Source organism: Xiphias gladius, chromosome 4, assembly GCF_016859285.1.
Source record: "Xiphias gladius isolate SHS-SW01 ecotype Sanya breed wild chromosome 4, ASM1685928v1, whole genome shotgun sequence".
Taxonomy (NCBI): Eukaryota; Metazoa; Chordata; class Actinopteri; order Istiophoriformes; family Xiphiidae; genus Xiphias; species Xiphias gladius.
Window position 1 is genome coordinate 15,864,393 of NC_053403.1, and position 14,253 is coordinate 15,878,645.

Below are 14,253 nucleotides of genomic sequence, written 5' to 3' on the forward strand. Positions count from 1 at the left end.
GTGTGTGTGTGTGTGTGTGTTGTTATCCCACAGAGCTACAGAGCATATTATAATTGCTGATGACTCACCCACCTTTGCTTATTATTTTCTAGGCAGGAGACAAAGAGAGAAGGAGCAAGAAAAAGAGAGAGAAGGGAAGTTGTGTTTAGGTGTGGGGTCCAAGATGTTTTGGTACATGCTTATGTGTGTGTGTGTGTGTGTGTGTGTGTGTGTGTGTGTGTGTGTGTGTGTGTGTGTGTGTGTGTGTGTGTGTGTACGTGTACGTACCCAGGAGACGCTGTTGCCTTCCACTAACCCCTGAGAAAGGCATTAGAAGAGCTTCTATATGTGAATCCATGTGTAGGAATCAGTATTGGTCAAACAGACACATTACGACAAAAAATGTTTCAGTGAAAATGCAGTTTATTTTGAAAGAGGATAAAATTGGCCATTGACCCATAAACTGCCAGGAACCAGTAAATGAAGGTCTCTGGTAAGAGTCCTGCACTCTTAGAAGGGGCTCTGTCTTTTTCAACACACAGCAGGTTAGATTTCAAAGTAGCAAGATCTGTTACTCTTCACGTGTTACTTTAGAAGTAGCAGAAGAGATATTCCTGACAGCGTTTACAGATGTGTTTAATTTGACAGCATTATGTAGAATAGCTGAAAGACCAAACAGAACCTGAGACAGAGCTATTGAACAATATGGAGGCATCATATTGGCTCGTAAATATAGACAAGCTCAGTGGCTGCACTTGTCCAGTTTAGCAGAACACACATGTTGCTCAGTAGCTGAATTCCTGAATTCAGTCCTGCAATCTTCATCACATGGTGAATATTGAAAAAAAACTAAAAAAGCAACAGAAGATTCGTTGTAAAATGAGAACTGTGGCAGAAAACAGCATTGCAGACCTTTCATTGTTACAGGTCACTGGATTTATAAAGATAAATGTTTACACAGGGATTTATTGTTGGCTCAAGGGCAATGCCAGTACATCACTAAGTGTTTTATACTGATTTCTGTCTCAGGCATTCTTCAATCAATCGTGCAGAGCCAAAAAGTTGTTCTTAAAGGGAATCAATCACAATTCAGATCCATTGTTTAAGTCATTTATCAAGTAGAAATGCCTCAGATTTGACTACTTGCTTTATAAACTGATTAACATTGGATTTTATGACTTAGTTTGAAATAGTAAATGGTAAATGTTTTCACATAAAAATCTTTGATGAAATTAATCATTACTTACAACTCTAATAATCAGACTTCTGGTCATACTTGGGGCTACAAATATTCAAGTGGTAGGGTTTTGTATGATAACAGGTTTATTAAACAGACAAAAATAACCAATATGTAAATAATAGACCGCATATCCTGACCGAAGTCAATGAAGATCTTCTCTAGTGAGAAATACACTTAAAATGCCTCTAGCAGAGCCAAAGACAGCAATTGTTACTTCTAGTTTTCAGTAGTGGACATACAAAACTTCTTATTACAGTTCTAGACAAAGGGCAGCAATATTGTGACCGCAGGGCAACACGGATTCTATTGATTTGATTTTGTAGCCTAGCAGCTTGATTTCACTCCTATGTCTGTACTGTTGCCTACTGACATTGAAGTAACTGGCTTTATCTGACTTTGCTCCTTGTGTGGCCCAATCTCTACATCTACTACAATCTGAGGATCAGACAAACACAAAAATACAGTAACCACCTTGAAATTAAATACCTTACCACTAATATCTAAATCATTTGGGCTTAAGAGCTTCATCTCTGCAGTATGCTGTTATGTGTTCTTACACAGGTTTAGACCAGGCAATAACTTAGCAGCTGGTTCTGGATCGCTTAAGTTGTCATATCTGTTTTTGTGCCAAGACTGGCAGATTAGTTGAAAATTACCGCTATCGGCCTTAGTCTTTCTATACCGCCCCATTAAGGACTTTATAACTTTGTTTTCAAAGGTGCCATATAGGTAAAAATACAAGCTCTAAAATGATATTATAATTAACAATTCAGAACTTTTTCTCTTCTGATATTAAACCGGTCTTAATTATTTCTCAGGTTGGCCCTAGACTGTGTTATAAAGATTTCTATTTATGTCCCAGAGAAAACTTGCTCAAAGCACTTCCAGTGTGTCCTTGATTTCAACAGCATCTGCCGGAATGAAACCCTGTCACACCTAAAGAAAAGTAGTTTTCAAAGCCACGTATAACGATAACAGTATTGATCCTAAAGCCTTGTCTTAGTGTTGAGATCCAGTTAAAAAATAATGAGCACTGCTTTTGTATGAAGTAGACTGATGATGCAACGCGATTTATTTTTATTGATCCCTGTATTGAAATTCTCCTTTCACTTGCCTCCCTCCACAGAGGTCACAGGTCAGGGTCGGCTACAGAACAGCATCTCTGGACCCGGAACAGTAGGAATTCAGTGTCTCGCTGACGTGAGGCCTGAACCTGAACTGTGCGAGATGGTCCGTTACTCAGTACTCTCCAGCTTGCTGCAGAAAAAAGTGTTGAAACCACGTTTGAGTTTCCTGTTACATTGTCAGTTCCCTCTGACACAAACAATGCACACTCATACTATCTGGAGAGCAATTTACTGACCAGGACAGAACTATCCTCAACCTTTAGTTCAGCACCTTCAGAATCGAGTCTCAGAGCTGCCTCTCTTCAGTGTGCCGCTGTTAAACTCATCATGCTCAAAGCTCAGATTATTATGCGACCTCGATATCATTAGCAGCTTCTCGCGCTTACTGTAGTCGCGCCTCACTGTCACGGACGATGACACATCCAGCAGCCGCTCCCCTTGCTCTTCCCTGTCCTCCAGCCGCATGTAGCCTTTACTGCTGCCCCGGTTGCTGCTGTTAGTGCGGCTGCTGTTGCTACGGTCGAGGCGGGGCCAGCTGGGGTGCTTCCTCTGCTCCGGATGCACGCTGAGCATGCTCGGCCTGCGCTCCAGGTCCAGAGATTTGGAGTGGCTGCTGAGCATGTGCAGAGAGGAGTTGGAGCCAAAGTCACTCCTTGCTGCTCCTGGGGAGAGCCAGCATCCTGAGGTAGACGATGGAGCAGGGGAGAGGGAGGAAGAGGAGACAGAGGAGCAGTGGGATGAGGAAGAGGCGGAGTTACTCCGGTGTAAGCTCGGCGGTTTGGAGGCCTTGGCAACAGACGCTATAGGAACCGCCAGAGACTCCATGGAGCTCGGAGGCTTTAACCTCCCTCCGTCTCTTCTCTCTCCTCCTCTAACCTCCTCAGTAATCACCTCCATCTCTGGTTCATCAATAACGCAGTTGTTGAGTTTTATAACAGGGAGAGTAAATGCAGAGATAGAGGAGGAGACAATAGAGCGAGCATGGTGTCCTCCCTTCTCCCCCTCTCGGTCCACTGACCACTGATGGCACATCGAATCAGAGTGAGCCAGCCCAAGCCCCGGGCCACAGAAGGGGCGATCCCTGTAGAGCGGCGCCAGCAGCCCTGCAAAGCTACAATCCAACTTAGCCTGCTCTCTATGTCTGTGAAACTCCTCATCCCCTAACAGCACCTCCTCCTCTGAAGAGCCTCCTGCCCCACCAACAATGCCTCCTGCCTGAGAGGAGAAGGCTAGGAGGGAGTTGCTGGCTAGCCGTGCTGCATTATCAGCTCCCAAGGCTCGAAGGTCCCCGACTTCTCTTGCATAGGTGCTGTTGTGATGGTGCTGTTTTTGCTCTCTTTGCCTGAGGCGATGGATGTCAATGACTGTGGAGTACATGTCTCTCATATGGATTATCTAGTGCAGAGGAGAAATAAATCATTAGTAGCTGTAGCAGTAGCATTCATCTTTGGATTACCTGCCAATATGTTTAACATTTAGTCACAACGAATTATTGTTCTACAGTTTTAAATTAGTTTGTATTTATGCTTGAGTTTGTTTGTTTCTCACATGGATTGCCTGGAAGAGAGGAAGGGAGAATTAATCGAATCAAGGAAGGCAAGGAGAGAGCATAAGAATAGAGGAACAGAGATAAGGGTGCGAGGACGTTGGAAAATATCTGATCTGCATGTTATGTGGAGATGATGAATATGGATGACTGCAGTGTACATGCCCCTCATTTTGTAGAGAGTGGGGGAAGAACAGAAATGAGAGAACAGGAAAGGGAAGGAATATTAACCACAAGTTCTACTGACTTTGGTTTTGTGTTTTACAATTGAAACATCTGTTTGAAATGTACCCTCAGAACTTTCTGGATCACATAGCTAGAGTTCTAGACTAGATTTGTAGTTTCTGCATAAAACAGTGTCATAAGACCCACAAAGATTTCCACACCACCTTTGTTTCTCTGTCTCTGTTTTCATGAAGTATGGCGTTAGCACAGATGAAGATAAATATCCCAATGCCCATGGTGAAAGGCCCGAGCATCTTCATCCGCTCAGAGTGACGATGCTGTTCCAGGAACCGCGTCAGAGCGCCCCTGGTATGCTTGGAGGGCCTACCTACAAGCACAAGATAAGGAGGGTTTGAGCCATTTTTTATTACGAGCTCAAACCAGATTGTATTCACCATGTTCCTTCCTTACCTTGTACATTATGATTCGTGCTGGAGTTAACCACATTCCCCTCTGTGACGGACATCTTGGGGCCATTTCCTTCACCTGTGGAAGATGTTTTGGCTCCTCCAGCAGTTTCTGTCTTAGATCCTCCTACAGGCACCGATTTAGCTGAGGAAATGGTTTCACTGTGTGGCCAGTAACCCAGCGTCGCCATGCCGATCCCTATGGCTAAGATGACCAGTCCCAGGAGAAGGAAAAACCCGGAGGCGGAGTAGAGGCGGAGCCTGCCGCGTACCACCACAACATCGGTGCGTCGCTTTCTCTTTCTAAATGGAAAGTATGTAAAGAAAACCCAATCGATAGTTTTTGCAGACATACAGTATAATTAGTGACATACAATAATGTAAAGCCAGCCTCTACCATGGAAAAATTTACAGAGATTGCAAAAGCATTTGCATTGAATATAACACCTGTCACAACGTAATGTTACAAAAAGTCAATAGTGGTTCTGTGTTACGTTAAAACCCATTATAGCTCATGAATCACTTACAAGTTTCCTGTCACCCAGTGTAGTTAATAAAGAAGTTAATTTGCAATCACAGGTCTTATCAACCCATGTATTAACATGGAATTTATGAAAATAAGGCTCAGATGAACACCTGGGGGCAGCCTCTGGGGCGGGGTTTCCCAGGCCTTGGGCTGTAGGTAGTATGGGTCGTGGCTGAGGGCGGGCAGAGTCTTGGCGTTTTAGCTTGGCCAAGCCTGTTAGCACACCTGCTGCTGCAGTCATACTTAACCTGCAGGTACACAAGCAGACACACATTAGTAATGAGTTTAGAGTGTACTCTACATCTGTTTCAAGTGTGTGTTTGTACCGCAAGTCACTGAAGGACCAGTGATGTAGAGCTAATGTTTTCTGCTCTTTTGTACGCACACTCAAAAAGATTTAACTTAATGAAAAAACAAAGGCAAACATCCATTTAGTAGAGGAACAGATCCACATACAGTCAGATTACCGACAACAATATATGTACATATGCATTTCAGCATTGCCAGAATCTCCCATATGCTCTGAATATAAGAGGTGTAAAACATTTAATATTCAGAGTGCAGCGTCTCCCGCAATCATGCAGATTGAACCAGTTCCAAGGATAACAGCTCTATTTGTCCTATTTTAGGTGTGACATCACGTACAGCAGTGACTTTTGCAAAGCTGCAGGTGACAGATTTCTTACACACCTTTATAGAGAAAGTGCCAACTTCCTGCATCTTTCCAAGTTTGAGAAATGCTATTTACAGTCTACCAGTGATACAGATGTAAAGACACAAAACAGTACACACATTACAACAAGCTATTCTGTTTACCTTTGGTGTTTTGTTGTTGACCGTCAACATGGACGGGTCTGCATGTGTGTGTGTGTGTGTGTGTGTGTGTGTGTGTGTGTGTGTGTGCGCATACTGTACATAGTCATACATTTACTTTAGCGGGATGTTTGTTTGCTGCATTCTTCCTGTATGTATGAGAGAGAAACTGATACTTAAGAAACAGGATGATCAGAGAGATAGAAAAAGAGAGCAGAAAGAAAGAGAGACACACATGCCGTTTTGTAGTTCATTCATTTTCACTTGCATCCTGTATTGACTGCATTTGCATTTTTATTGTTGCCATTACTAACATCATCTACATCGTTGTAGCCATTATAAAACTGGAAATTTCAGAGCCGCAGTTCGTTATATTCAAATGAATCGTACCCTCCCTGCTCACCAGCTGCTCAGATGTCTATTAATAGTTATTAAAAGGAAGAGGACTTAAAACAAACACAGTCTTATTTTGGGAGCCTTCATTTGGGTTTAAATGCCTGTTAATCTGGGCTCACATGAACATTAGCATTGTCCTTTTTAGACCTAAGAAGATTAAACAGACTATATTAGATGTTGAATAGCCAAGGTACTGAATTTGAATTGAAATTTAAAGTATTCCTCTTCAGATCAAGTTCTGTCAGTTTAATTTCACTGCTGCTGGTTAATTTACTTTTTTTGTTGGTTGCAATGTTGGGACCTCTGCTTTAGGACAATGAAATTTTGGATTAAAAAAATAAAACAGCCAACATAATGTCACCAGAATGATCCTCGGCAGTTAAGGGTCAGACCATAGAATCACCAGTGAATTACCGTAGCTCTGTTCAACTTTACCGAATGACCATAGAAAGCTGCCATAGAACATTTTAAAACATTATAAACCGTGAGCATTATTTTTGGGTACAGGAGAGAAAAGAAGGTCACCAGCAAAAGGTTCTAGGTTAATGATGTTTGTTGATGATGATGTTTTTTTTTACTGACAAAAAAGTATATGGGACACTAAGTATCAAAGTGGTACTAAGTTACTGTTGTTACACAATCAGAATGATTGTTTTAAGACATTGTACTTGTTTGTTTTATGATCAAGTACTATTAAAACAATTTAAAAGTTTCCATTGGATGAGAGTTGTGATGTCCTCTGTTACGTATTAGTTACTCTCAGTTAATTATTTTCAGCTAGAATGCAAGTGTGAAGCAATTGAGAGGCATTATCTATAGTTAGGTAACAGTGAGGTAAAATTTTCACATAAGTTCATTTATTTGGTCACCAGTTTTCTGCACAGCACGCCAGTTTTTGTGTACGTGTACATGTCTGTGTATATAAAGAGGATAAAACAAATTTAGCATGGGAATTTCTCTCCGACTCCTTGCTTCCACATCTCCCTCGATCACTTTCTTCCTTCTCCCCCTCTCTTCCATTCTCATCGTCAGTCTTTCTGCTAATGCATTCTGGTTGTGACCCTGAATATTTTTTTCTTTCCATATTTCTTTTCCCTCCACCCCAGCTTACTTTCTCATCTTTTCTTTCTCTCTCTGTTTATCTCTTTTCCTCCTCCACCCTCTGTCCTCTTGGATCTATTTTTAATCTGTCTCCAATTTAAATTTTCTTATATTTGGTCCCTTTCCTCTTTCTCACTCCCTTCAGTTCTTTTCGTCTACATATCTCAAAGCCATGAAGTCTGATTTAAGATTCAAAGTCAAGACAAAGCTTTTAGCATTCAAAGTAGCTGTGAATCACACATGAGACCAGACGTTCTCTGTTCCTACCCTTTTCTCCCTCTCACATTTTAATGTATTTCTCATGTCAGTCATCTTATTGGTAATCCTTCTGTAGGAAAGTGCTTTACCAAAGATGGTGAATCACACATGGACAAAAACAACCAGCCTCTTTTCTCTGTTTTTTTTCTGCGCTCCCTCTCACCCTTTTTGTCTCTACTTGATTCTCTCCTTTCGTTCCTTAGTGTGCATGAACCAGGAACCCACGCCATGTTTCAAGGGCAGGGGGAGAGATTTCTTCTGTTTAATGAAAGTGGAGAAAGGGATGGATGGGAATAAAAGTAGGAAAGGAGAAAGGGGTGACAAAAAACATGAGAGGAAAGATGACAATAGAAACTTGGGAACAGGAGAAGAATGGGGTTAAATAAAGGAAGAGGGATATAGAAGCGCATATTTACAACAGCGCGTCTACCTGGGTGCAACAGAGTCATAACCGGAAAACGAAAGCCTGCACAAAAAGATGGACACTAAAAAGGAATGGTAAAAACAGTTTTGAAGCTTGTGTTGTGGAGACAAAGCGGGGGTAATGAGAAAGAGGATAGAAAGGCCTGACACCAAAGGAGAGGGAAGTCAAGTGCTTTTCTTACCAGCGATGACAGGACAGAAGCACAAACCAAGCAAAGTGCATCTGTACTTTTAACAAGGCTGGTGTAAGGAACAAGTGGAGGTGAGACAACAAAATGCTGACAAACCATTTAACATGACTCAGGCTCTGACACAGCAAGGCTTTCTACTGTGGAGAACGTGCAGTGACCACATGAAAAGACCACATAATATTCAAAAACCATGCTAGTTGCTGATACTTTATGTAAACTTAATTTTTGTCTACAGAATATACTTAAATAAATCCTTCAGTGTGTTATGTTTCACTCTTTAAAAAACTGAAAATTTGCTTTTTTCTGCAACAACATTGTCTTTTTTTGGGTGAAATTATCACATGGTAATCATACACAGACTGTATGAATATTAACGTTAGTTTTTTTTCCCCCTCTTATCAGATAAAACCTATAAATAATGCGAAACCCACTGCTCAATTTTTTATTTCATTGCCTTAATTTTTCTCAATTAGTGTTAGATGAATAATGAATTAGCCTCTGTGTGATAACCTAAATATTGACTTAATTGCTTACACTGTTTATCTGTACATTCTCAAAGTAAGGTCAGAAAAATTTTAAAACAATTTAATAAGGCTCACCCTTCAACGAGCAGATTTACTCTGTTACTGGTGAGGTTTAAATATTTAGACACTCTTAAATGAGTTACATTTTTAAAAATATTCCCAATGCATCATGTCTCTCATAGCAGAGATTTCACCTTCTACGCTGCAATACTTCCTGTGGGAAAATCCTCTGTATGTGCTGTGTCTTTGTGCGAGGACATGCCTTTTGTAGCATGATAATGACAAGTTACCTAATCTATAGGAGACATCACATGATGTATTGTCCCTATAGCAGCTACACGTGCCGCTGCTAGGTGACGTGTTTCTATAGCAACTACCAGTGCACAGGAATGACAGGTATTTTATCAAGACTGTATCCTGTCAACAAAGAGGCATTTCCCATGTATCATTTGGAGTTATATTTTTCGTTTTTATGTGCAAATATTGGGCAAATTCAAACCTTCATGTGACAGCATATGGTCCTTTCCATCAATTTAAAAGAGGTGTAATTGAGAGGTGTAGACAGCAAAGGATGCTGGACTGAAATTGAAAGCAGAATGGATAGAGACTTAAGGGAATAGGGAAGTAGGATGAAATGAGAGAAAGACATGGTGAAAGGGAAACACCAAGGATGAAGACAGAGTGTGAGAGCAACAGAAAGTTTGGCATAAAAGGTGCTTGAGAAAAAAAACAAAACAAAAAAAACAAATTTTTTTGTACTCTCGACACTTACACGTTAGCATTGTGTTTGGGGTGTTAATTACATCTTATGCGATTTTTGCTAAAGCACTTCAATTCTGCAATCTCTAACCCCACACACTGGAGGGGAAGCCACTAAGAGAGTGGGAAAGGAAAGACAGGGAGAAAGTGAATAGAGGAGGTGCTTTCATGTACATTTAACAAACTGCAGATATTTTTTTGACTCTAGAAGCACGCTGTGAAAGAGTTTGTGTCAAATGACTCACTTCAGTGAGCTGTGTGCTAACACGTCATGGAGAGAGGAAGACATCTTATATGGAAACAGATGGAATAAGAAAGAAAGCAGCAAGGGGAGATGTTTTGAAAGAGGAATGACTAGGAAGAGAAAAATGGCATCCATTACAGTATGTCTCCCATTATAATTACAGTGGGTCATTCGTTTTTGTTTAGGTGTCATAAACTCCTCTGGTAAGATTAACTGAGGCCAAACTGCTCCACTAAATGGGGAAAAAATAATGCCCCCCCCCTCACTGCTGCAGTTAAGGTCACCTGTCATATTGTCATGGAGCTGAGAGTCAAACATGGAAATGTGCATGACTACACTCAAAACAACACTAGTAAGCCCTATTTTAGTCGTAGTTGTAGTGTGTATTATAGAAAAATTTGAAATTTTGTAAACATTCAGTGCAGTTTACTTTCTAATCTTTTCCAAAGCCTGATGGAAATGGTCTGCATGTGTCAAGGGCAAAAATGCATTGAATAATATCTCATTTTTGTACAAGCGGTTCTTGACATCAATTTCACTTGAAATGCTAAAATAAAGAGACAGTCAAGTGTTTTAATGCCCTGGTCAAATTTAAGTACTTCATTTCAATTAACACCTACGCCACAGTCAAGCACAATATTACAAAACAGTTCAGGTTGGTGGAAATAACATGTTTATAGACTGATTTCATTTGTTAAGAAAGAATATGATGTAATGTTTGTATTTATTTTCTTTTACTCAAGTAAAATCTCAAATGCACATAACTTACTCAGTGGGACAGCTGTCATAACTGCCCATCTGCCATTTCAAATTAGTTCAAATAAATCATAGTATAATATTGTATAGTATAATGTCGTACAGTATAGTATAGTATAATATATAGTATAGTATAGTATAATTTAGTACAGTAGAGTTATAGTATAATATAAAGTACAATACAGTATATTTTATATTATAGTATAGTATAATATACAGTATATTATAGTATGGTATAGTATATAATGTAGTATAGTATAATTTAGTACAGTATAGTATAATACAATATATCATAGCATAGTGTAAAATAGTACAGTATAGGATCATGTGTTAAAGGATCACACTGTTGGTTTTTCATGTTTTACAACATTAACTGCAAACTGTTTACACTATATATTACATTAATCAGTAGATTATTACTTTATCAAATGAGTGCTGGGAAGAAGTGCAGTTACGATCAGAGACAGAAATCCTCTTAGCTGAAGTCTTCCAAAAACCATCAACTAATAATAGAAGACGTTCACATGAACTTTTATGCAATGACCTTGTTTGCTTTTTTGATTCCTGGGTTTTATTTTTGTGACAGAATTGCTCTCAGATGTGATGCTTTTTGTCTGCTGAGTCTCAGATGTTGGATGTCCATAAAACTTCCATAAACACACTTAACACAGATGAGTATTCAAAACAGACCCTGCTGCAATTGCATTTCTCCACAGTGGTGGAACATGAAAGAGAACGGGCCTTCCTTTGAGGGATTATCTAAGATTCAGTTATTCTTGTAAATTGCGTTTCATTAAATAGTGCTATGATAATATAGCTTGAAACCAACAGCTGCCTCGAAAGTAGAAGGTCAAATTAAAACGTGTGTTGTTTTAGAAAATGGTGAACAGGGACCTACAATAAACATGAACTGTGTTGATGGGCTGAAGCTTGCGCCATCACAATTAATATGATCCTTTAAAGACGATTTTTTTGCTTCACCAGGCAGTATGTGAGAGGCAAGGTGGAAGAGAGAGTTGAGATGACATATGACACAAAGCTGTGACATGGATTACAACACATGATGTTCCCTGCAGCAGGAAAAGATCTGTTTCTTAAAGCCAGACGTTTCACTAATTTACTTTGTTGATCCCAGAAATTGGAATTCTCTGTCTGATTTTTTTCAGGAGGGTCAGAGCTAAGAGCCAGCTGCAGAGGAACACCCCAAACAAGGCAATGTCGACCCCCCGCTATCCCAAAAATCCCTCCGCTACCTGCTGAGATCCAGATTTTGTTGCTTTCTTCTTTTTACAAGCTGGTATGCATCTTGTGGGATATTTGTCTTTCTCCCTGCTTTGATATGGCTAATTCCCTTGGCGCGAAGAAGGGCGAGGACAGCTAAGGCAGCCAACTTCCCCGTTAGATGGTTATTTTATTTTTGTTTATTATTTTGTTTTGTTTGACAAAACGGAGAAAGATTAAATGAACGAAAAGCCCGACTCCCCTTCACTTCTTGGTATTTACAAATCAAAGACCACGGTAACCAAAGAAAACTAAAGCAGAAGATTTTCCAAAAGACATTTCCGCTATACAATTTATGCATCTGTCCCTTTGATAGTTAGAGCAGATATTTTGGAATCTACAGCCCTAAATTTTGTCAACACACCTAACTGAAAACTTTGCAAAAGCATAAGTCCCCTCCTTTTGAACCAAAAGCTAAACTAACTAAACCGTTATTTGAATCCTGACACAGGCACACGGGTGTTTTCAGTTATTCGGGTTGATTATGCTGTATTCACATCATATGGGGTAGGTGGTAGAGATGGGAAAGGTCAACGTGTTTATGATGTCATGTCATTGGACTACAGATGGGTATATCAGAGCTTTCAACTTTTCCGAAAAACCCAACTGTCCCAGTCATAATTACAACTTGGATGTTGACTTGAACACGATTTACAAATGAGAAGCTGGTAATTACAATAGCTCTGCTATGACATGAACGCGACATTAGCCTTACGCACAGGTTGAAGGTGGGCGAGCTACACGGGGAATTACATGAGGTCACCAATATATGTCCATATAGTAGAAAAAAGGTGGAAGTTTCCCGTCTAACACGTGCAACAGAGCTAACAGGAAAGTGAGGATGATGTCACTCCAACACAGTCCTGGGTAGCAGTTATCACATCTTCCAGTGCTGAATTGGTTCCCCATGTTAAACTTCATATTTTTTTACCATGATTATAACTGAGTCAGAGAATCAGCTCAAATTAAATGTGATACCTGCAAGTTTGGGTCTGGCTGATTGTGGCTCCTGAATAATCAGACCTCTACATGAGCCTGACACCCTGACTGAAGTCTCTGTCCCTTCTGGCCTTGTAGCTTCACCAGGGAAGCCGACTGCCATTTGGTGTATGGCATTAAAAGGGGTTTCATGTCCGTTTTATCTGATCGCAAGTTCCTGGGGAAATGGGCCATCATTAGAGATGACATGAGGGATGAAAAGAGCACAGAAAACATGGAGCAGATATAGGGGGAGGAAGTTTTTATCAGAGGAGAAATAATAATAGAATAGAATAAGTAAAGAATAAGAAAAGGATGCACAAATAGGGAGCGTGTGTTTGTGCATTGCTTTACTCCTACAGACTCACACAAGGGTGAGTCATCTGTCTAGAGGATATGTCACTTTGTGTTTTCCCGCTGACCTTTCGGCAGCTCATTTTCTGATGGAAGCACTCGAGTGTCAAATCCAGCACCCTCTTCACCATCTTGTTTTTTTTTTTTTCCCCTCATTATTTTGATGATACATACTGCTTTTTTTTTTTTTTTAAGTCTCACATCCTTCACACTGACTCACTGTCATTGCCTGCTGTGATAAACTCAGCTCTATTCAATTGAATTATGTTTTGAATTGAATTATCAGTTGCTCCGGTAAAACGCGCCTGTGCGTGCTTGTGTGTGTGTTGGTGTACTGGAGTGAGCCCCCTGTCAATTTGAACAAAATGACTAATTGTGTCTTCATCACAGTCCCGATTGTCAGTCAGTCACCCACACTCATCCTGAGACAGGAGTTGTCCCCAGCTGCCCAGCAGCAGTGGGGCCCAAGCTGGAGACCTGGGGACCTTTATGGGGTCCATGTAGGGATTTTAAAGGCCCTCTTTCCACAGTTTAGGGAATAATGTAATTATACTAAGGTTTTGTTTTTAGTACACTAACAGTTCTTATTTAATTTGGCTGTTAAAACATTCCCGGTGCAAACAGGAATTGCAGTATGTCTTAAATCAGATCAACTGGAATATTTTCCTCTGATGGGGGTCTCTAGGATGAAATCTGGGCTTTCGCATCTCTCTTTGGCGGTCTTTGGAGTGACAAAGTGAAGCAACTGCAGAGGGGCATTTAAACAGGATTATCCAGTTAGTGTGACACTTGTGAAGGAGGATTAGTCGATATGTTGCTTGACCTCTTAATGATTCTCAAATAAAACTCAAATGCCTTTCTGTGTGAAATTTCTGGCTGCACAATATGTCTCAATCTCAGCCGCTTGGCTCCGCGCGTCACCCAAGTTTTTCAACCAGCTCTCAAGCGGAGAGTCACTCCAGCATTGGTTCAGTCAGACTAAACACAATAAAACCACTGACACAGCATCTGTTGTTAAAGTCCCGGGGCCCTCACAGAAAAATGTGTCTTGCTCATTGTGACTTTACTTTGATGCGTGACCTTCGCTGTGCAGTGATTTCGTTTATGAGCAGAGTTTGATAGGAG

The 14,253-nt window shown here is 40.5% G+C and overlaps 1 protein-coding gene across 1 annotated transcript in view; it reads right to left on the minus strand.

Annotated features, from left to right (window-relative positions):
• Positions 1–417: 417 nt before the first annotated feature.
• tmem200a (transmembrane protein 200A) overlaps positions 418–14,253 on the minus strand; it is a 15,324-nt gene continuing 1,488 nt past the window's right edge. Inside the window, exons 2-5 of the mRNA XM_040124613.1 lie at positions 5,161–5,298; positions 4,529–4,827; positions 4,282–4,445; positions 418–3,741 (exon numbers count right to left, since the gene is read on the minus strand). Of these exons, the coding sequence (XP_039980547.1) occupies positions 2,620–3,741; positions 4,282–4,445; positions 4,529–4,827; positions 5,161–5,291 (1,716 nt within the window). The 5' untranslated portion in view covers positions 5,292–5,298 and the 3' untranslated portion in view covers positions 418–2,619. The remainder of the gene's footprint in view (positions 3,742–4,281; positions 4,446–4,528; positions 4,828–5,160; positions 5,299–14,253) is intronic.